The sequence below is a fragment of the Mastigoproctus giganteus genome, chromosome 11, assembly GCF_048544385.1.
Source record: "Mastigoproctus giganteus isolate SK-2022 chromosome 11, ASM4854438v1, whole genome shotgun sequence".
Lineage (NCBI taxonomy): Eukaryota > Metazoa > Arthropoda > Arachnida > Uropygi > Thelyphonidae > Mastigoproctus > Mastigoproctus giganteus.
The window spans coordinates 124310976-124330548 of record NC_143585.1 but is presented as its reverse complement, the minus strand read 5'-3'; the positions used below and the strand labels follow the sequence as shown (position 1 = coordinate 124330548).

Genomic DNA, 19573 nt, shown 5'->3' with positions numbered 1-19573 from the left:
TAACAGCGAAAGGATCAGAGTGGAAGCAGAGGGTGGAAAGAATCTCTGGGTATGACCAGACTGCCATGCACGGAAACTGAACTTGGCCTGTTATGATGTAAGATCGCTGATCAGTGAAGATAGGATATTAGAGCTGGAAAAGGAATTAGAAAATGTGAATTGGAATATCATCAGCTTGGCTGAAACAAGAAGAAGAAATGAATTACAAGTTTATCAAGTGGAAGTCTGCTGTACACCAATGGAAACAGGGAAAAGAGTGAAGGTGGAGTTGGCTCTGGTCCCTAAAGATATTGATATGTAGAAGAATAAGCAAAATTTATCTAAATATAGTCTGTAGAACACTTTAATATGATACTCTCCAAAATTTAAACTGGTATAAAAATGATATCAAATGAATTTTGACATCCACAGCAACACTAATGATTTGATGCACCCAAAATCAAAGGCTAAACTTCCCTGACCTGATCCAAATTACATCAGACTACCAACATGCAACTATGATTGAAAGAAGACATTATGTCCGTAAATAAAATCAAGCAAAAATGATTCCAGTAATGAAATAAAATAATTTAAAAACAAATTTTAAAAAATGACTTTCCTCCCTTCCTTTTTTTTTTATTATTATTTTTTTTTATAGAAATAACGCGGAGTGAGTGTGTCGAAATATTAAATAAAGAGCTTATTTTATGTCTTGGTACATGTGTGCAAAAGACCACGAATCAGAGATGAGATATAGATGATGAACGATCAATAGATTGTGCAATTTTATTTCAAGAGTTTCTGCAATTAATAGCTTTGTGTAGTTGCATTGGATACTAAGAGTTTTTGTCTCATTGAATAAGCATGTGTTGCTTTCATTAATGGCATGAAAGGCCAGTTCCAATGCCGCTGAATGGGAAGCATGGACTGAGGAAGCATACACCTTAACCCTCAAATCCAGCATGCACTGCATCAAGCCCTGATAAGATGAATCACAATCACTGCAAGAAGTGTTATATACCAGATCATTTATTTGTTGGGAAAGAGGAAAGGACTGAGTGATTGTTCAGCATAGTGTGTAGTTTCCACATTGGTCTAGCTAAAATTTTAAATTCTGTATCTTTAAAGAGCCTGTTAAGCCTTTTGTGCCATTGTTTAACGTATGGAATGGAATAAAGAATTTTTTAGTGTTACTGTTATTGGTTGTTGTAATTTTGTGTAGCCTATTTTTAGATAGTATTCCGATTTGGTTTATTGTAACAAGAGGGTAACCCCTGTTTTAAGAATCTGTTGGTTAAAAGATATAATTATTTTTTTAATAGATAGATATTTTTTGTTGGTTAATAGTCTAAAGCAGGCTCAAACATCAAATATTTATAAGCATTGAGAAATTGGTTAAAAATAATAGACTTTTTATAGGTGAATGGGCGATAACTATTATAATGCAGGAAAATAATGGTGTTGTAAGGCTTATGATAGATGTTCAATTGGGCTTTATTCATATCATGTGCAAGAGTAAAGTTTAGGAAGTTTAACGATTTTGTTTCAGTGTTTTCCCTTTCCAATGTGAAATTCAGTCTCGGGTGAATTTTATTAAATGAGTGTAAAATGTCTCGAATGGTACAATTATCAGCAATAACAAGAACATCATCTAAGTACTTCCCATAATATTTAATACAAGGCAGAAAAGGTATCAAATGTATATGCTCGATCTTAGAGAATTAAATCTCTGATATTAAGCCATTTAGACTCAAGTCCATAGGCAAACTGAAAATTTGTTCATAAATTTTATCTCAAAGTGATAGTTGTCTTCGATTAAAAGTTTAATTAAGTGGAAAATTTCTTTCATAAGAAGTTTAGTGTGATTAATTGGTATAGAGTTATTACTTAACATATCCCAAACAATATCTAACGTGTATTCCACATTTATGTTCTTATATAGGTAAGTGACATCCAGTGAGAATAAATTATCATTATCATCAAGTTTACAATCTTTGAGATTATTGAATAATGTGTCATAGTTTTTAATCCCAAATTTTAACGATTTTGTTTCAGTGTTTTCCCTTTCCAATGTGAAATTCAGTCTCGGGTGAATTTTATTAAATGAGTGTTAAAATGTCTCGAATGGTAAAATTATCAGCAATAACAAGAACATCATCTAAGTACTTCCCATAATATTTAATACAAGGCAGAAAAGGTATCAAATGTATATGCTCGATCTTAGAGAATTAAATCTCTGATATTAAGCCATTTAGACTCAAGTCCATAGGCAAACTGAAAATTTGTTCATAAATTTTATCTCAAAGTGATAGTTGTCTTCGATTAAAAGTTTAATTAAGTGGAAAATTTCTTTCATAAGAAGTTTAGTGTGATTAATTGGTATAGAGTTATTACTTAACATATCCCAAACAATATCTAACGTGTATTCCACATTTATGTTCTTATATAGGTAAGTGACATCCAGTGAGAATAAATTATCATTATCATCAAGTTTACAATCTTTGAGATTATTGAATAATGTGTCAGTTTTTAATCCCAAATTGTATAGTCTGTCTAAAGAGATTTATCAAATTGTATAAATATGTAGCTAAGGAAGAGAATGCCGAGTTCCCATAAGAAACAATAGGGAAAATGGGAAATCTAGTTTTGTGAATTTTACCTGACTGAAAAGTGCTGGAATGTTATTGGTCCTGGCTTTCATTTCTTTTAATTGAGACAGTTAGTTAGTCATTTTTTTGATATGTGGTTAATATTTTATTGTACTGGTTGACCAGATTGGAAAATAGTACCAGGTCTACTTCCAGTTAAGTGGAGATATCTGATATAACTGAATCTAATTTGTTGATATAATCAAGTTTATCAAGTATTACTACCTTGTCCCCCTTATCTGCTCACTGAATAATGATGTCCTTGTTTTTTTGAATGTCACGTAAAGCTGAAATTTCATGTCTATTCAATTTAGGAAGCTGTGTGCTTTTTATGTTGTTCACCACCTGGTTAACTTGTTGAATAATTGAGTCCTTTTGTGGGACAATCCGAAGTCCAAATTCAATATCCACCACAAACTGTTTCTCAGGTTGATCACGGGGTGGTAAATTATAATTTAATCCTTTGGATAAAAGTAAAATCTGGTCTTGCAATAGTGTATGAGGAAAGATTAGGAACTTGTAGGCATGTTGGACATTTGAAAAGGAGGGGGGAGGGTGTTGGGAAACTCGTATGAACTTGATTAGAATCACTACCACCTGGTTAACTTGTTGAATAATTAAGTCCTTTTATGGGACAATCCGAAGTCCCAGTTCAATATCCACCACAAACTGTTTCTCAGGTTGATCACGGGGTGGTAAATTATAATTTAATCCTTTGGATAAAAGTAAAATCTGTCTTTCAATAGTGTATGAGGAAAAATTAGGAACTTGTAGGCATGTTGGGCATTTGAAGAGGGGGGGGGGGTTGTTGGGAAACTCGTATGAACTTGATTAGAATAGATAGAGTGGATGAGGAAAGATTAGTAACTTGTTGATATGTAGGTTTTTTAAAATTTGCTTTTAAATTATTTTATTTTATTTTATGATTTTATTTATGGACATAATGTTGATTTTATTTATGATATTGATTGATTGTTCATTTATGGTTTTTTATGGTTCAATATTGATTTCATTTATGGTTTTATGGTTCAATATTGATTTTATTTATGGACGTAATGTCTTCTTTGATTCATAGTTGGTGGTTTGATGTATTTGGGGTCACGTCGGGGGAACCTTAGTCTTCAATTCCGAGTGTGTCAAATCATTATTATTGCTGTGGGTATGAGAATTTATTCGATATAATTTTTATACTCATTTAAATTTCAGAGAGTGTCTTACTGAAGTGTTCTACGGACCATATTGAGGTATAAATTTCGCTTACTTTTCTACATATTGAAACAGAACATAGAGCTTATTGAGCATTACAGCTCTGTTTTATACTAATAAAGATATTAAAAACAATATTTTGGAATTCAAAAGTACATCACCAAGGATGTCAAGACTGTTATTCAGGATTTCTGAGTGGTAGAAACTAAAGATTATAATGAAAGAGTTTGTTTATGCATGGGTAATGCCCACGCATCATTTCTACTATCAAGGTAGTAGAAATTGGTGGTGGACACCACCATCCAGACAGCACCGTTTTGAAGCTTATTAGCTTCTCATCAGTGGGTGGCAGGTACTCTATTGTTGCAATAGTGACAATCCAATTATGAAGTATAACTCCACAATATGAGAGATGCCTGATGATGTGCATGGTTCAATCTAAAAGATAATTCTTGGTTAAATGCCTAAGAGTATGAAGATTATTGTTTACAGGGTCCAGTCATATTATTATGACCACCTACCTAGTATCCAGAATATGCGCCTTTCGCAGCATGCACCGCAACCAGCCGCCGTGGGAGGAACTCAATAAGTCCACGGAAGTTTGCTACTGGTATCTGTGACCATGCAGACTGCAGTGCATCCCGGAGTTCCTGTGGGTTCCTTGGTGGAGGATCCATCCATCTGATGTGCCGATTGAGGTGGTCCCATAGATTTTCAATTGGTTTACGATCCGAGAAATTCAGAGGCCAAGGGAGTAGCTCGAAGTCTTCATCATGCTCCTCAAACCACTCACGAACAATTCTGGTGACATGGCGATGATAGATACCATTCCCCCCCCCCAGGAACATGATCAATGTATGGGTGTACCTGATCGGCGACGATCGATAGGTAACCATTTGCATTCAAGGTACCCTCCAGAGGTAAAAGCGGACCCAAGCCATGCAATGAAAACATTTCCCAGACCATAACGCTGTGCCCACCAGCATGCCTTCTGCCAACGATCATGTTCGGGTGTCTGTTCTCAGAGGTTTCACACCCAATATGCCAGCATCCATTCAATTGATGGAGCAGAAACTGTGACTCACCGGAGAAAGCCACCCATTGCCACTCGACCAGGGTCCAGTGTCAGTATTGCTGTGCAAACTGACGCCGTTGTTTGCGATGAACGGCTGCCAGCATGGATGCTGTCACCAAGCGTCTGCTCCGGAGCCCAATATGCAACAGGGTTCGCTGCACTGTCATGTTGGAGACCTTTCTGGTGGCCCCACGGTACATTCAGATGGCCAGTTGAGCAACAGTAGTATGCCAATCGGTCCTGACCAACCATTTCAGCCGACGTTCACCTCTGGGATCAGTGGTGAACGTCATGTGTGAAAGTCTTAATACACTTTCACCACTGCAGCACGTGAGCATTTCACAAAGTCTGCTCTTTCAGAAATGCTGGCACCCCTGGCCCGATAGTCGATGATCATGCCTTTTTCCAAGTCTGATAGATCGTGTGCTTTGCCCATGACAGAGGCTGTTACTGTGTTCACGGATGCTGAACGTCAAGCCTTATATGCGTGCGCTGTGTGAACTTGACACGTGCGCTGTATGATTCGCTAGGCGTGTGTGATGTGTGATGTCTGCATTGAAGGTAGTCATAATATTGTGACTGGACTCTGTATGCATGGGTAATGCACATGCACATAATTTCTACTATCAAGGTAGTTTTATTACGCCATTTTAATTATATCTCATATTGCCAATACGTTCACAATGGGTTGCAATGGTATTGCACTTCCTCGAATAAATAACACTTCACCTATGGAGAAGACTAATTTTACTTATTCTTGGTGGATACCACCATCTAGACGATACTCATAATTGCGTACCTTGGTAGTAGAAATGATGTGTGTTCATTACCCATGCATAAACAAACTCTTTCATACTCTTACGCAATTAGCTAAGAAATATCTTTTAGATTAAAGGTTACAATGATATATGCGCAACATCAAGCCATGATGATGAAGAGATTGAAGAAATGTAGACTGAAATTGAGAGATTTCTAGATGAACTGAAAACTCACCATTACATCTTTTTTGCAGGACTCTAATGGTAAAGTTGGAAAGAGTCAAAACAGCACAGAAATGAAAACTATAGGAAATTTTGGAATTGGTGAAAGAAATGAAAGACTTGTGGAATTTGCAGAATCTCGAGGAATGTCAGTAATGGCAGCAAAGAAAAATGCATGGGATACATATAAATTAATGGGTGACATGGAAGCCTATGATAGATATAAGCTGGTCTGTAACCAAGTCACAAAGGAGATCAGTCAGGCAAAGGCAGATTATGAGAAATCCTTGGCAAAGGATGCAAAGAAAAACAACAAAGAGTTCTTTACCTATGAAACTCTAGAAGGAAAGGGATAAATCAGATTGGTCCACTGGATATCGATGGTTCAACTTTTGATGATCCTGCTCAGGTGGCTAACAAACTAAATGAGTATTTTGCATCTGCATTCACACATGAGGAGTTATTCAAGGAGAGGAATGCCAGAGGTGAGTTAAACTCTGGCAGTGAGCTAGATATATTGTTGGACCTGGGGGTAATTATGTAGGCACATATGAAGCTGTCTGAGTAGTGCAGACGGTCTGCAAGAGTAACTCATGGTGTCTCGTCAGTGATATACAGGAATTTTTCTAGCAGGGATAAGGAGGTGATTATCCCCTTGTATAAGGCAATGGTCAGGCCACTCCTTGAGTACTGTATACAGGTCTGGAGGCCTCATTTTAAGAAGGATATAGAGCTGTTGGAACAAGTACAGAGAAGGGCAACAAGATTAGTGAATGGAACAAAAGTTGCTCTTACGAAGAAAGGCTTAAGTTTTGCAAATTACAGTGTCTGGAGACCTGGCACCTTTGAGGTGATCTGATTGAGGTGTATAAAGTCCTGAATGTTTGAGCATGCCCAATGCTGATGGGATTCTTCCTCTTGCTCAGAATAATCACCTGAGAGGGCATAAATTCAAATTGAGGAAAGACAGATATAGGATAGATGTGCGGAAGTTTGGTTTTAGCCAACGGGTAGTTCGTTGGTGGAACAGACTTCCATCCTTTGTCATGGAAATTGATAGCCTAAATAAATTTAAGGCTGAGCTGGACAGGTATTTGGAACGAATGGAGGGGTGAAATTTTTTTTATTTATTTTTTTTTATTATGGTTGATGCTGCATAAGCTTGCTTTCTTGCATCATATGCCTCTACTAATGCTAACGAACACTTTTTTTCAAGAAATGAAAAAGATGAACAGAAAGTGGATATGGAAGAGCCCAAATGGATTTAACAACTAATGAAATTGACTTCTTCCTCATTAAGAGAAGATATATTGTGAATGATGTTACCGTCCTGAACAAAGTAAATGTTGGAAGTGATCACAGAATCGTAAGATGCACGCCTGATATAGATGGAAGAAAATAATGGAAAAAAAACTGACTTGAGTAAATAATACGAAATTTTTGAGATAACAGAAGAGAAGAAAAAGCAGTATGTACTGGAACTGAGGAATAAATTTGAGGTTCTGCAGACCTTTCTGGCCCAAGATATAGATGAGGAATACAACAACTTTCTGAAAGTGATAAAGCCCAAGCAGGGGCATTTCTAGGGTATGTGGCATGCAGGTGCCAATCGCAATTTGTGCCCCAGGTGCCAATTGAAATTTGGTGCCCCCTTTAAAATTTTCTTCATATGTGTATGCAAGTTTCAGGTTTTCAGGTGCCTCTTGAACTTTGGCACCCAGGTGCAGTGAACCCCTTGCAACCTCGGGACGGCTCGCCCGCCTCTGAGCCCAAGAAACCTATGGGTAAAAAGAAATCCAAAGGCAAAAAAATTAGTCAAGAAACACGTGACTTGATGAACCAAAGACAACAAATGAAGAGCAAAGTAAACACAGACAAGGACAAAATTGGGTATACTGAATTATGCAGAGCCATTAGAAAGTGACTCAGAGAGGACATAAGAAGATTTCACACCAGAAAAGTAGAACAAGTATTAAGGGAAAACAATGACATAAATCAGCAGTCATGAGCAGCAATAGAAAGACAAATGATACCGAATCTGAAGAATAATGATGGTGTACTTATAAATAGCAAAGAAGGCATAATTCAAAAAGCAGAAGACTAATATAGAGAATTATACAAGGAGCGAGGGAATGATGCCAGCAGTGGGCAAGATGGATCGCAAATTAGCAACACATGCGACATACCTGATATTCTTCCTGATGAGGTAGAACATGCATTGAAGAAAATGAAGAATCAGAAAGCCCCAGGGGAAGATGAAGTTACTGTAGAGTTGTTAAATTTTGGAGGAAGAGACATAACACAGAAAAATGGTAAGACTCTTCACAAAATACATTAGGAAAGGTGTGACACCTAAGGAGAGTAATAGTGCAAGCATAATTTTGCTACATAAGAAAGGATATAACTCAGAAATTGGAAATTATAGCCCAATTAGCTTGTTGTCCCACATCTACAAGTTGTTCACAAGGGTCATTACTAACAGATTAGAAATAATATTTGATGAGAATCAACCGAAAGAGCAAAGCTGGCTTTAGGACATGATTCTCAACTATGGATCACTTTAATGTAATATCATAGCTCATTAACATTAGTAGAGGCACATGATGCAAGAAAGCAAGCTTATACAGCATCAGACAAAAAAAAAAAAAAAAACCCTTCTCATTTCACTGATCCATTCATTTAAATTTGTTTGTCTAGTTCTGCCTTGAATTTATTTAAGCTATCAACTTCCACAACAACAGATGGAAGTTTGTTTCAGCAATCAACTATGCACTGGCTAAAGGCAAACTTCTCACATCTATTCTACAACTATCTTTCCTCAGTTTGAATCCATGCCCGCTCAGGTTTGTAATCTGAGCAAGAGGAAGAATCCGCATCAGCATTGAGCCTGCTCAGTACATTGTAGGCCTTGTACACCTCAATCAGATTGACTCGGAAGTGCCTAATCTCCAGAAGCTGCAGTTTGCAGAATTTAAGCCTTTCTTCATAAGAGCACAACTTTGTTTCCTTCACCAGTTTTGTTGCCCTTTTCTGTACTCGTTCTAGCAACTCCACATTCTTCTTAAAATGAGGCTTCCTGACCTCTATGCAGTAATCAAGGTGTAGCCTGACCATTGCTTTATACAAGGGGATAATCACCTCCTTAGCCCTACTCACAAAATTCTTGTATGTCCTTGACAAGACCCCATGACCTACTCTGACACCTGTCTGCACTGCTCAGAAAGTTCACATCTGACTGCACAATTACCTCAGGTCTCTTTCATTTTCCACTACCCTGAGTGTAACACCATATAGTTGGTACATTTCTCTGGGGTTACTGCTACCCATATTTGTACTTTGCATTTGTGAATGTTAAACTTCGGTTGCCACTTCTCAGCCCATCTACCTAACTTTTCCAGATCACGTTGCAGCAACATGCTGTCATTACTATTATTAACAACCCTGCCAAACTTTGTATCATCTGCAAACTTTGACATTAAGCTTGATATACCTTTATCAATATCATTGATAAATATACAAAACATCAATGGGACCAACACCGAGCCCTGAGTGACATCACTAATAACATTAGTCTACGAAGAGCATTACCCATTGATGACCACTCTCTCTGTCTACTCCCACTCAGCCATCCTTTTATCCATTGTAGAAATTTGCCCTTAATGCCATACTTCTCCGATTTGTACAGTAGTCTTCCATGTGCAACAGTATCAAAAGCTTTCCTGAAATCCAAGTATATGATATCAAAATAATTTTTTGCATCCAGTTACTTTGTGACCATATCATAGTATCCAATCAAATTGGTCAGACAAGACTTCCCATTGAGAAACCCATGCTGTGTCTGTATTATTACCTCTGTCTTGTCTAGATGATCCTGCAGTGCTTCTTTAACCAGTGACTCCATTATTTTCCCCGGAACAGAAGTCAAACTGTCAGGTCTGTAATTACTTGTGTCACCCTTTGTGATTTGGAGATACATTTGCACATCTCTAGTCCGTGGGGACTTCCCCCGATTCCTAGGATGTTCTCAAAATTATGGCTAAGGGTTTGTTTGCTTCCTTTGCCACCTCCTCTAATATAACTTGATAGATCCTATCTATCCCAGGTGCCTTTATGTTTAACTTCAACAATTTCTCCTCCACTTTGCTCTCAGTTATTACAAAATCATTTAACTCCCTGTTAGTGATTGATAAACATCTGGCCCTCTCCTTCTTGAATAACTCCTCGTGTGAATGTAGATGCAAAATACTCATTTACTTAGACAGCTATCTGAGAATGATCATCTACATTCAAACCATTGATATCAAGTGGACCAATCTGATTCATTCTCTTCCTTTTAAAGCTTATATAAGAAAAAAGGTCTTTGCTGTTTTTCTTTGCATCCTTTGCCAAAGATTTTTCTTAATCTGCCTTTGCTTGCCTCACCTCCTTTGTGACTTGATTACAGACTACCTTGTATCTACCACAGGCTTCTGTGTCGCCTGACAATTTATGGGCATCCCATGCACTTTTCTGCTCTGCCACGAGTCTCATTAGTTCATTTGACATCCATTTGGGTTTAACCTAGAACAGTATTTCTTAGTTGGAACAAAAAGCCCAGTAGCTTCCAAAGTTACTTCCTTGAATGCTTCCCATTTAGAATTTTCTGTTGGTGACATCATCAGTTGGTCCCACTATATAGAACCTAAAAAATCTATGAAACCACCGTAGTTGCCTTTACGAAAGCAAAAACCCTTTGCTTTACCCATGATGGTAGTTACATCTTTAAGTAGATCTCACATCAGTATGCTGTGAACACTGCCACCTAGTGGTTCCTTTATCTGTAAATTCTTAATGCATGAATAATCATTGCTGATAATCAGATCAGGGGTGTTACTCCCTCTTGTTACGTATCTAATATGCTGCTGTAGAAAACAGTGCATCCAATAAATCCAGAAAAGCCTTGCTAGTGTGCAAGTGACCCACCCACAAGTTCCAGTCTATATCTAGGAAGTTAAAATCCCCCATCATAAGACACTCTTATTTACTTGCTCACCATTTCTCTGTATAATTGTTCATTGTACTCATCAGAGTCATTAGGCCTATAACAAACTCCTCCCCTCATTTTTGTTTTCCTAGTGATTATGTCACACCAAACAGATTCAACGTTGCACTGTCCATCTATGTCAACTGGATGCACTTCCTTAGCTTGTGTGTTTCTTAACTAACAGCATAACCCCTCCTCCCTTCCTGTCCTGTACACATTGTACACCCCAAATTGCAGTACTACATCCCTTATATTTGAGTCGCACCATGTCTCTGATATCCCAACAAGTTGGGTTGAGCAGCTGAGAACTGGATGGGATCCCATTTTAATTCCTTCAACTTCCATTTTTATCTGCTGCCTGCCTATGCCTTCTACCCAACTCTTCAAGGTCTCATAGATGCTCATCAGAATGCTGAGTTGGCACCTAATTTCTTCACATTCTCTGCACCTAGAACACACAAAGGCATCCTCCATGGCTAGGTCATGTCCTGTTCAAGAGAGATCTGCAAGCATGTCGCATTTTGCGCATTTTTTTAGACTGTGATACCTTGGAGAATTTTTCCCTGCGGTTGTCCCGTGAACCTCAGCACTTTCGCTACTTTCTGAAAGTTGCTTTGCTGCTCTAGTCCAGGGCATGATTTCCATTTAAATACAATTTAATTAACAATAAAAATTAAATGGATTTATAAATTTAATTGATTAATTGCTGATACTATACTAAGCTAACAGATTCCTACTACAGTGCTACGTATTACGCTATCTAGTCTTCCATTATCTAGTTCTGTATCTAGAGTTGAAGAAAGAAAATTAAAATAAAATGTCATTATGCCTGGCATTTGTGGATTCTGAAAGGCATTTAACTTAGAAAATAAGATTTTTCACATAAGATGTTTTTAACCACCAACATTAACAGATAACAATATGAGCAGCAGGCCAAGCATGCCAAGAATCTGATATCTAACGAGATGGTAACTTATAAGAAATGCCTTAGCAGTGCTTTTAAAAAGTGTATTGCTGTAATTCGATGCAATGTTTGATCTTTCTTTACATTTTGAATACTGATATATGTTATAATAATATGGATTTTTGCTTCTCAGGAGCCAAGAAGAAACTGTCTTCAACAGAAAATACTGGTATCTGAAATTGGTCAGGTGGAAATGCAACTTTGAAAACATTTGATCTTATTTTAATTTCATTTACTGGAATCTGAAATAGGGGTTTGCTGTGTACCAAATTATGTTCACATTTTCTAATTACTGAAAGAAAAGGCGGTTACCAACCTCTGTTTTGGTGAAGCTGATTTTTTCATTTATATGATATATAAAATATCTAAAAACTGTTTTTTTTTTTTTTTTTTAATAAATTTTTGGCTGACTCAAGACAAGTCTTCTTTTCCATTGTCTCTCGAAATTGATTTTTTGACACAGACTATTATGGAATCTTAATGCACATTATTGTGATAGTTGTATTCAGTATTATGCTGAAAAGATTCAAAATATTGTGTGTAATTTTAGTTTATTTAGTCAACTGACCTGGTAAATGGGAACAGGCTTATGGTGTCAGGATTCATGTTAAATTTATAATAATGTAGACCACTGAGAAAACAGATAAAATGAAAGAGGTTTGAAGTAAAATTTTTCTTTAATAAACTTTAAAGTAATAATAAACTTTTAAAAAATAAACTTTTTTCTTTAAAAAATAAAATAAAATAAAAGTCCTAAATCACAAGAGCTTTCGGATGGAGGACGTCATTCTTCAATTGTAAATGTTATTACAAAAGTACAGAATGTCATGTGCTCAACTATGGTGGTCATGCGAGGTGAAAACCGCGTGATATAGGTGCAGGCAACAATTAGCTGTTGGAAGTAGAGTAGAGGCTTGCTGTTGTAGCTGCAACATTTGGCTATGCTGCGTGCCCCAACATTTGTCATTTAGGATGGTTGCCTCAGTGATGGGATGGATGCTCCTCTGTTCTGATTAAAGGAATCGTTGCAACATGAGATGTGGAGTGATTCCAACCAGACACGACGATGTTAGTGGTGGGATCGGTCGATAATCTTGTTGTCACGCTGGGTCGATGCCATGCTGGGCTGACCAGTAGTGCTCTGCGATCACTGAGTGTTGGTGTTTCATGTCTGCAAAACAAGTTGCTTTCTAGTGCTCTGAGACTCGATTTTTGAGTCTTCTGCCAGTTTCACCAACATAGCAGCCAGTGTAGTCACAGCAGGAAATGTGATACACCAAGCCGCTCCACAGGAGTGTGGGAATTGGTGTCTTAACCCTCGAAACGAGGGACTGCAATCTTCTGCCCGGAAGCTGGAAGCACTTTATCCCGTGCGTCTGTAAGATTCTAGAAAGTTGTTGCAACAGGTTCGGATAGTAGGGATAAAGGCGGTCGAGGTGGGGTCGTTGCTGCTTGTGGCCCTAGGGTTGGCAATGCGGTCATGAGCCTGTAGGTCACACTTATCTAAGGCACTGGTAGGGTTGCCGCCGCATTTTGCGAGATCTGCTTTTACCTTAACGATCTCAGTGCATGTCTCATCCACAGAACTGGAATGAGTCCAGGCATGGGTTAGTAGGGCTCACACGGTGCCGGGAAGTTGGCTGTGAGCATGTGCTGACTGGTAGTTTGTGAATTGGCCAGCACACATTGGCTTGCGATGGATTGATGTCTTTAAATGCATGCCCTCATGCTGAACAAGAGAATCCGAGAAAGTAAGAGGATTGCCCAACTGCAGTTCAATGGTGAATTGAAGGAAGGGCGACAAAAAGAGAGTTGAGGAGATGCAAAAGTCGGTCTCCTGACTTGTGGGGAATGATCACAAACACGTTGTCCACATAGCGACACCAAAAGGCTATAGGATCCGGCAAACCCACAAACCCATGACTCTCCAGTTCCTCCATTATGATGTTTGCCATGACTGAGCTAAACGGGTGCACCCAGAGCCATACCATGAATTTGCTGGTAAAGGGATTCATCTTACATAATGTCACCACTAGTCAAGCACAATCTGAAGGCACTGTAAATGTCGGCAGTTAAAGAACTTCTGCTGCTCAGGGTTTTGTCCAGGTGTTCTTTGGCACATGTGATGGCCAGTTGGACTGAAGTGAAGGGAGACACTATGTCAAACGAGGCCATGACCTGTTCATTTGAGATGGATAGATTGGAGACCAGGTCTAGGAACTCTCCGCTGTTGGAAATGGGGTGAACAGCCTTGCATACCAGGGGCGAGAGCAGACTGGAAACGAACTTGGATAACTTGTATGTTGGGGAACCACAACAAGAGATGATAGGTCGTAAGGGCACACCCTCCTTGTGCACCTTTGGTAGTCCATAAAACTGTGGAATCTGGCATCCAGAGGCATGCAGGCACCAGAGCATGGATTCAGGGATTTTGCCCGACTTAAACCAACTGTAGACAAGGCTGTTCACTTTTGGTCTCCCATTGCTTTAGGACCTTCGCAGGAGAGTCAACTATGGGCTCGTAGAGTGATAGCCCTCCCTTGTAAAAGAGATAGGGCTTTTGCTTCGTAGTCGGAATGGTTTAAAACAACTGTTTAACCTCCCTTATCTGCTGATAAAACAACAATGGAATCATAACCCCCTTTCAATGTGTTAAGGGCAGAGATTTGACGTCAGTTTAGATTAGAGTCGAGAGGCTGCAGAATTGCCGCAGTTTTTAGGCGAATTGCATTTGTAATTTCTTCAGGTAAATGTGCCAACGACACCTCAACACCCATGGCCAGCTCCGTTACTGGGAGACTGTGGGAGAATGGCAAATTGCATCCCTAGGATGAGGAGCCTCCAACTGGTCAGCAGACAAGCATTTGTCACTTAAATTCAGACAACCTGAGAGCAGCCCACTGTGTTTACTGGTGACCAGTGTTACTGGGCTACTGAATTAATTTGTTAAATTTACTTTGCTGGTGAGAGCGATAACGCTCGGATTCCCGGAGTACTTGGGAACATAAAGTGCGGATCACATTGGAATAAACGGAGGTGGGAACTAGACTCCTGAGTTCAAGCATGAGGGCAGCTTTGCTGATTGAAGTTCCCTGTAGGGCATGGTAGGGGCAGCTGATCCGGATATTAAAGTCCTGAAACTGAAATTCTAACAGGCATCCTGCATATGTTCTTTGGGAAATGAAGCTCTGTAGAGAAAACCACTCAAGATGACACGGTGCACCTTGCACCAGTGAGCAAATCTGATTGGTTATCCCAGGCTATAAAGATGAAGGCTTTCTGTAGCTTTACAACTATGTTGTAAGTGTGTTGGCCAAAAACACAGAAATGTCCTTCTGGTATTGGAGATTTCATTATTTATCTTGTATATTTATTGCATAATAAAGACAGTAATACCTGGGGACTGCACAATTAGCCAAATAACATAAAATGACTAATTATACACAAAAGTTTTTGAACCTTCACATCACATATATTACCTTTCAGAAAGTATTCGTACACGTCAGTTTCACATCGGCATCACTGTCCCTCACTTCAGTAGCATGTTGGCCCTTCTTTAGTCGTTACACACTCCTGTTAGGCTTTCCACTAATGGATGATAGTGTGGAGTGTGTATAGTCCTACATTTTTTTTACAGAACAGTGATCAGCCGAAGTACTGATATGGCGCCCTTATGCAGTGTCATAGTTGATCCTATAGACATTCCAGAGAATTCAAATTAGGGCTCTGTGTGTGCCATTTCCAACTTATTATCCAAAATGTTAAGGTATGCGGTTTCTTGTACAACCACCAAAAGTACTAGAATATACCATGAGATAGATAACACACCATAACACTTCCGCCTCGGAATATCATCGTTAGTGTATTGCACTCCAAAGCATTCTTCAGGCATCCTCCAGGCTTAAACCTGTCCATCTGATCAAATTAGGGTACAGCGAGATTCATTGCTTCATACAATCAATTCTACTGCTCTATTGACCAGTTATGACTTCATTGTGCAAGACAAGACCATTGATTGTGGTTGGTGATGTTTAGCTTATATACTGCTTTCTCATGAAATCCAAGACTGTGGAGCTCATATATATATTTATGTTAACTTCTATATGTATGTTTATGAGATGCAACACGGATTACCTTTATTTTTTTTTGCTATAGGATGGCTTCTTTCGACCAACACGTTAACGATTAATTTGTAACGTACAAGTTAGTGCATTTACATCATTTTTGTACATAGCCAATTACATAAGTAGTTATAAATTGGCATCATTAAGTATATCTGATACTGTGAATACCTTCACGAGTTGCCATGATATTGCACTACCTCGAATAAGTAACGCTTCACCATAGGAGAAGACTATTGTTACTTATTCTCAGCGGATACCATCACCCATATGGCACCTTTTTGGAGCTTATGGCTCCTCATCACTGGGTGGGCAGGTACCCTTGTGTTGCAATGATGACAACCCAGTTGCGAAGTATAAATCCACAATATATGAGAGATGCCTGATGGTGTGGAGTAATTTAGATTATAGTATAGTTTAGGGCTAAAGCCTCGGGCTACATAAATAGTTTAACTAATGTACTAGTTAGTGCATTTGCATCATTTCTGTACATAGCCAACTATATAAGTAGTTATAAATTGGCATCATTAAGTATATCTCATATTGTGAATTTGTAACAATGATATAATTATAAGATTAATTAAACGTCTTCCCCACTGTCAGAACAGTAGCGGGACAACCCCATAGTATCAATATTGGGCACCCAACTCAACCCAGAGTTCCAACCACCACCACCACCCCCTGGCAGGAGGTGTTTGATTAATGTTTAATTAATCTTATAATTATATCGTTGTTACAAATTAATCGTTAACACATTGGACTAGGAGAGTTGGTCGAAAGAATCCTATAGCAAAAAAAAATAAAGGTAATCCCTGTTGCATCTCATAAGATAATAGAATATAGGAATAATTCAGAATTTAATAGCTCTCTATTGTCAAATGTATGTTTATGTAAATCTCATCTACTAAGGATATGTTTAATGAGTGTCATGCCACCCTTCTGAGTACCCTCTGTCACGGTGCCTCCGTAACCAGGTGGGCAGGAGCAGCAGTGTGTAGCACACGCTTCTCGATTAGACCGGGGTTCGAGCCCGTGACCACCAAATACGGAGGATGCAGAAAGGTCAGGGAATGACCACCGAATATCCCTGGAGCAATATGGCTTTAGTTGCTAATGCTCCTAAAAAAACCAAATAACAAACCCTCTTTCACCATTGCAGGAGAAACTGCATTCCAGAAGAAACTCTCAGTTAGCTATCCATATGTGACATTTTGTAAGTATTAACAAATTAAATTCTGCATATATTTCTCCCACAGATATTTACAAGAAATGCCTTCAGACAGTATTCTACTGAAGTGCAACATCTAGTAATATTGATAATAGCAAAGGTATAGTCATTAATTCCAAATATAATCAGCATCATATGTAAATGCAATGTGTTGGCACTTGTAAACTGTCACTCTCAGTTTTAAGACCAAATGCTTTTATTTGTCAAATTTCTTTATGATTAACTTCTTTACAGCAAACTGCATTTTCATGATTTATGATATATTATTTTATTAACTTATTACTAGTTGGAAGATCTTGAATTAGATAAATTAAATTAGAATGGTTTTAATGAACATAAAGATTACTTTTTTGTCTGTTAATTGCTCGGCATTATTGTGCAAATTATTGTACTAATTTTTAAATGTTTTGGACTTGTCCTTTTTGTAGTTTGTGAGTTGTAAATTTTTCTTTTTTTTAGGCTGGGTTAATAATCTTGTTGGAGGCTACAAAAATGAAGCAAAAGGATTTGCCTTTTTTATAGTCAATGTTGAGTTGACAGAAGAGGGACTTGGTATGGTGTATTTTATGCTCATTACCTGATTTGTGAATTTGCTCATATACTTTACATGGTTACTTTAATCATGTGATCACTTACAGTGTTTTTAATTTTTATAGTTCTAAAGTCAGTAAGCATACACAATTTAAAGAATCTGTCTTTATTTGACTGCACATCTGTCTTTCTATCACAATATAGTTTTTCCTACAAAGACCGGCAGAATTACTTAACAAGTACAAGTCACTGTTGAAAAGAACCCATGAATTAGGGTTGAATTTGAAAGTGTCTGCAATTCTGCCCAGACACGATAGGAGGGAGTATATGATGAGAGCCTTGTCGATCAATTCGGCCCTGGAAAGATTGTGCAAGGCTCAAAGGGTAGAATTTTTTTCAGCCTGGTCTGTACTTGTTAACAGGAGAGACTGCTTCTACAGGGATGGGATACACTTAAATAGAAAGGGTGCAAGAATATTTGCTGATGCTATCGAGGCAGTGTTAGGTGGGTCGAAAAACTGCTAGCTTGGGGGGGAATACAAGGATTAACAGTAGCCACAGGCAGAGGTGAAAGTGATTCTTGCACTGCTTCTATTGGAATGAGCAGCAGCCTGGAAAACAAGAAGGGTATTTCAGAGACTGCTGGAAGTCATTGCGGTACAAGTAAACACATGGGTTGTGTTAGGGTAGCTAAGAATAGAAACAGGTGCATGTATACTTGCGTGTACAACAATGCTAGGAGTTTGGTAAATAAATTTCACGAATTTGAGGTATTGCTCAAAACATCAAAGGCAGATGTTGTTGGGATATCAAAGACATGGTGTCACACAGATATAAGGAATGCAGAACTGGAATTTGGGGAGTACAATGTATACAGAAAGGATAGACAGTATAGGAAGGGAGGAGGGGTTATGCTATTAGTTAAGAAACACAAAATCCAAGGAAGTGAAGCGAGTCGCCATCGCTGGACAGTGCAGTGTAGAGTTTGGGTGACATAAGCATTGGGAGATCAAAATTGAGAGTAGGAGTGTGCTATAGGACTAATGACTCTGATGAGTATAATAAGAAGCTGTACAGGGAAATAGAGTGGGCCAGTAAATCAGAGAGTCTTATAGTGGGGGATTTTAATTTCCCAGATATTGACTGGAATTTGTGGGTTGGTCACTCACACACACTAACAAGGATTTTGTGGATTTATTGGATGATTTTCTACATCAGCATGTCCGGGAGGCAACTAGAGGGAGTAATACTCTTGATCTGATTATCATTAGTGATTCTTCATGCATTAAGAATCTGCAGATAAAGGAACCACTAGGTGGCATTGATCATAGTGTGCTGAAGTGGGATTTACTCAAAGAGCTAACTACCATCAGGGGTGAAGGGAAGGGTTTTTGCTTTCGTAAAGGCCACTACGATGGTCTAAGACAGTATTTAAATTCTATACATTGGGACCAACTGATGATGTTACCAACAGCAAATTCAAAATGGGAAGCATTTTGAATTTGCTGAAGCATTCAAAGAACTTATCTTGGAAGCTACTAGGTTTTACATACCAACTAAGAAATATAGTTTAAGGTTTAGGCCTAAATGGATGTCAGATGTACTAATGAGACATATGGCAGAGAAGAAAAATGCATGGGATAATTATAAATTAATGGGTGACATGGAAGCCTGTGATAGATATAAGCTGGTATGTAACAAAGTCACAAAGGAGATTAGGCAGGCAAAGGCAGATTATGAGAAATCCTTGGCAAAGGATGCAAAGAAAAACAGAAAAGAGTTCTTTACCTATGTAAACTCTAGAAGGAAAGGGATGAA

General features: G+C 38.4%; 1 protein-coding gene across 2 annotated transcripts in view; it reads left to right on the top strand.

Moving 5' to 3' along the window:
- Positions 1 to 19573, top strand: part of Ide (Insulin degrading metalloproteinase) — a 692915-nt gene that overhangs the window by 224379 nt on the left and 448963 nt on the right. For both annotated transcript variants that reach the window (XM_090384737.1, XM_090384738.1), the window contains exon 11: positions 17684 to 17776. In XM_090384737.1, the coding sequence (XP_090240863.1) occupies positions 17684 to 17776 (93 nt within the window). The remainder of the gene's footprint in view (positions 1 to 17683; positions 17777 to 19573) is intronic.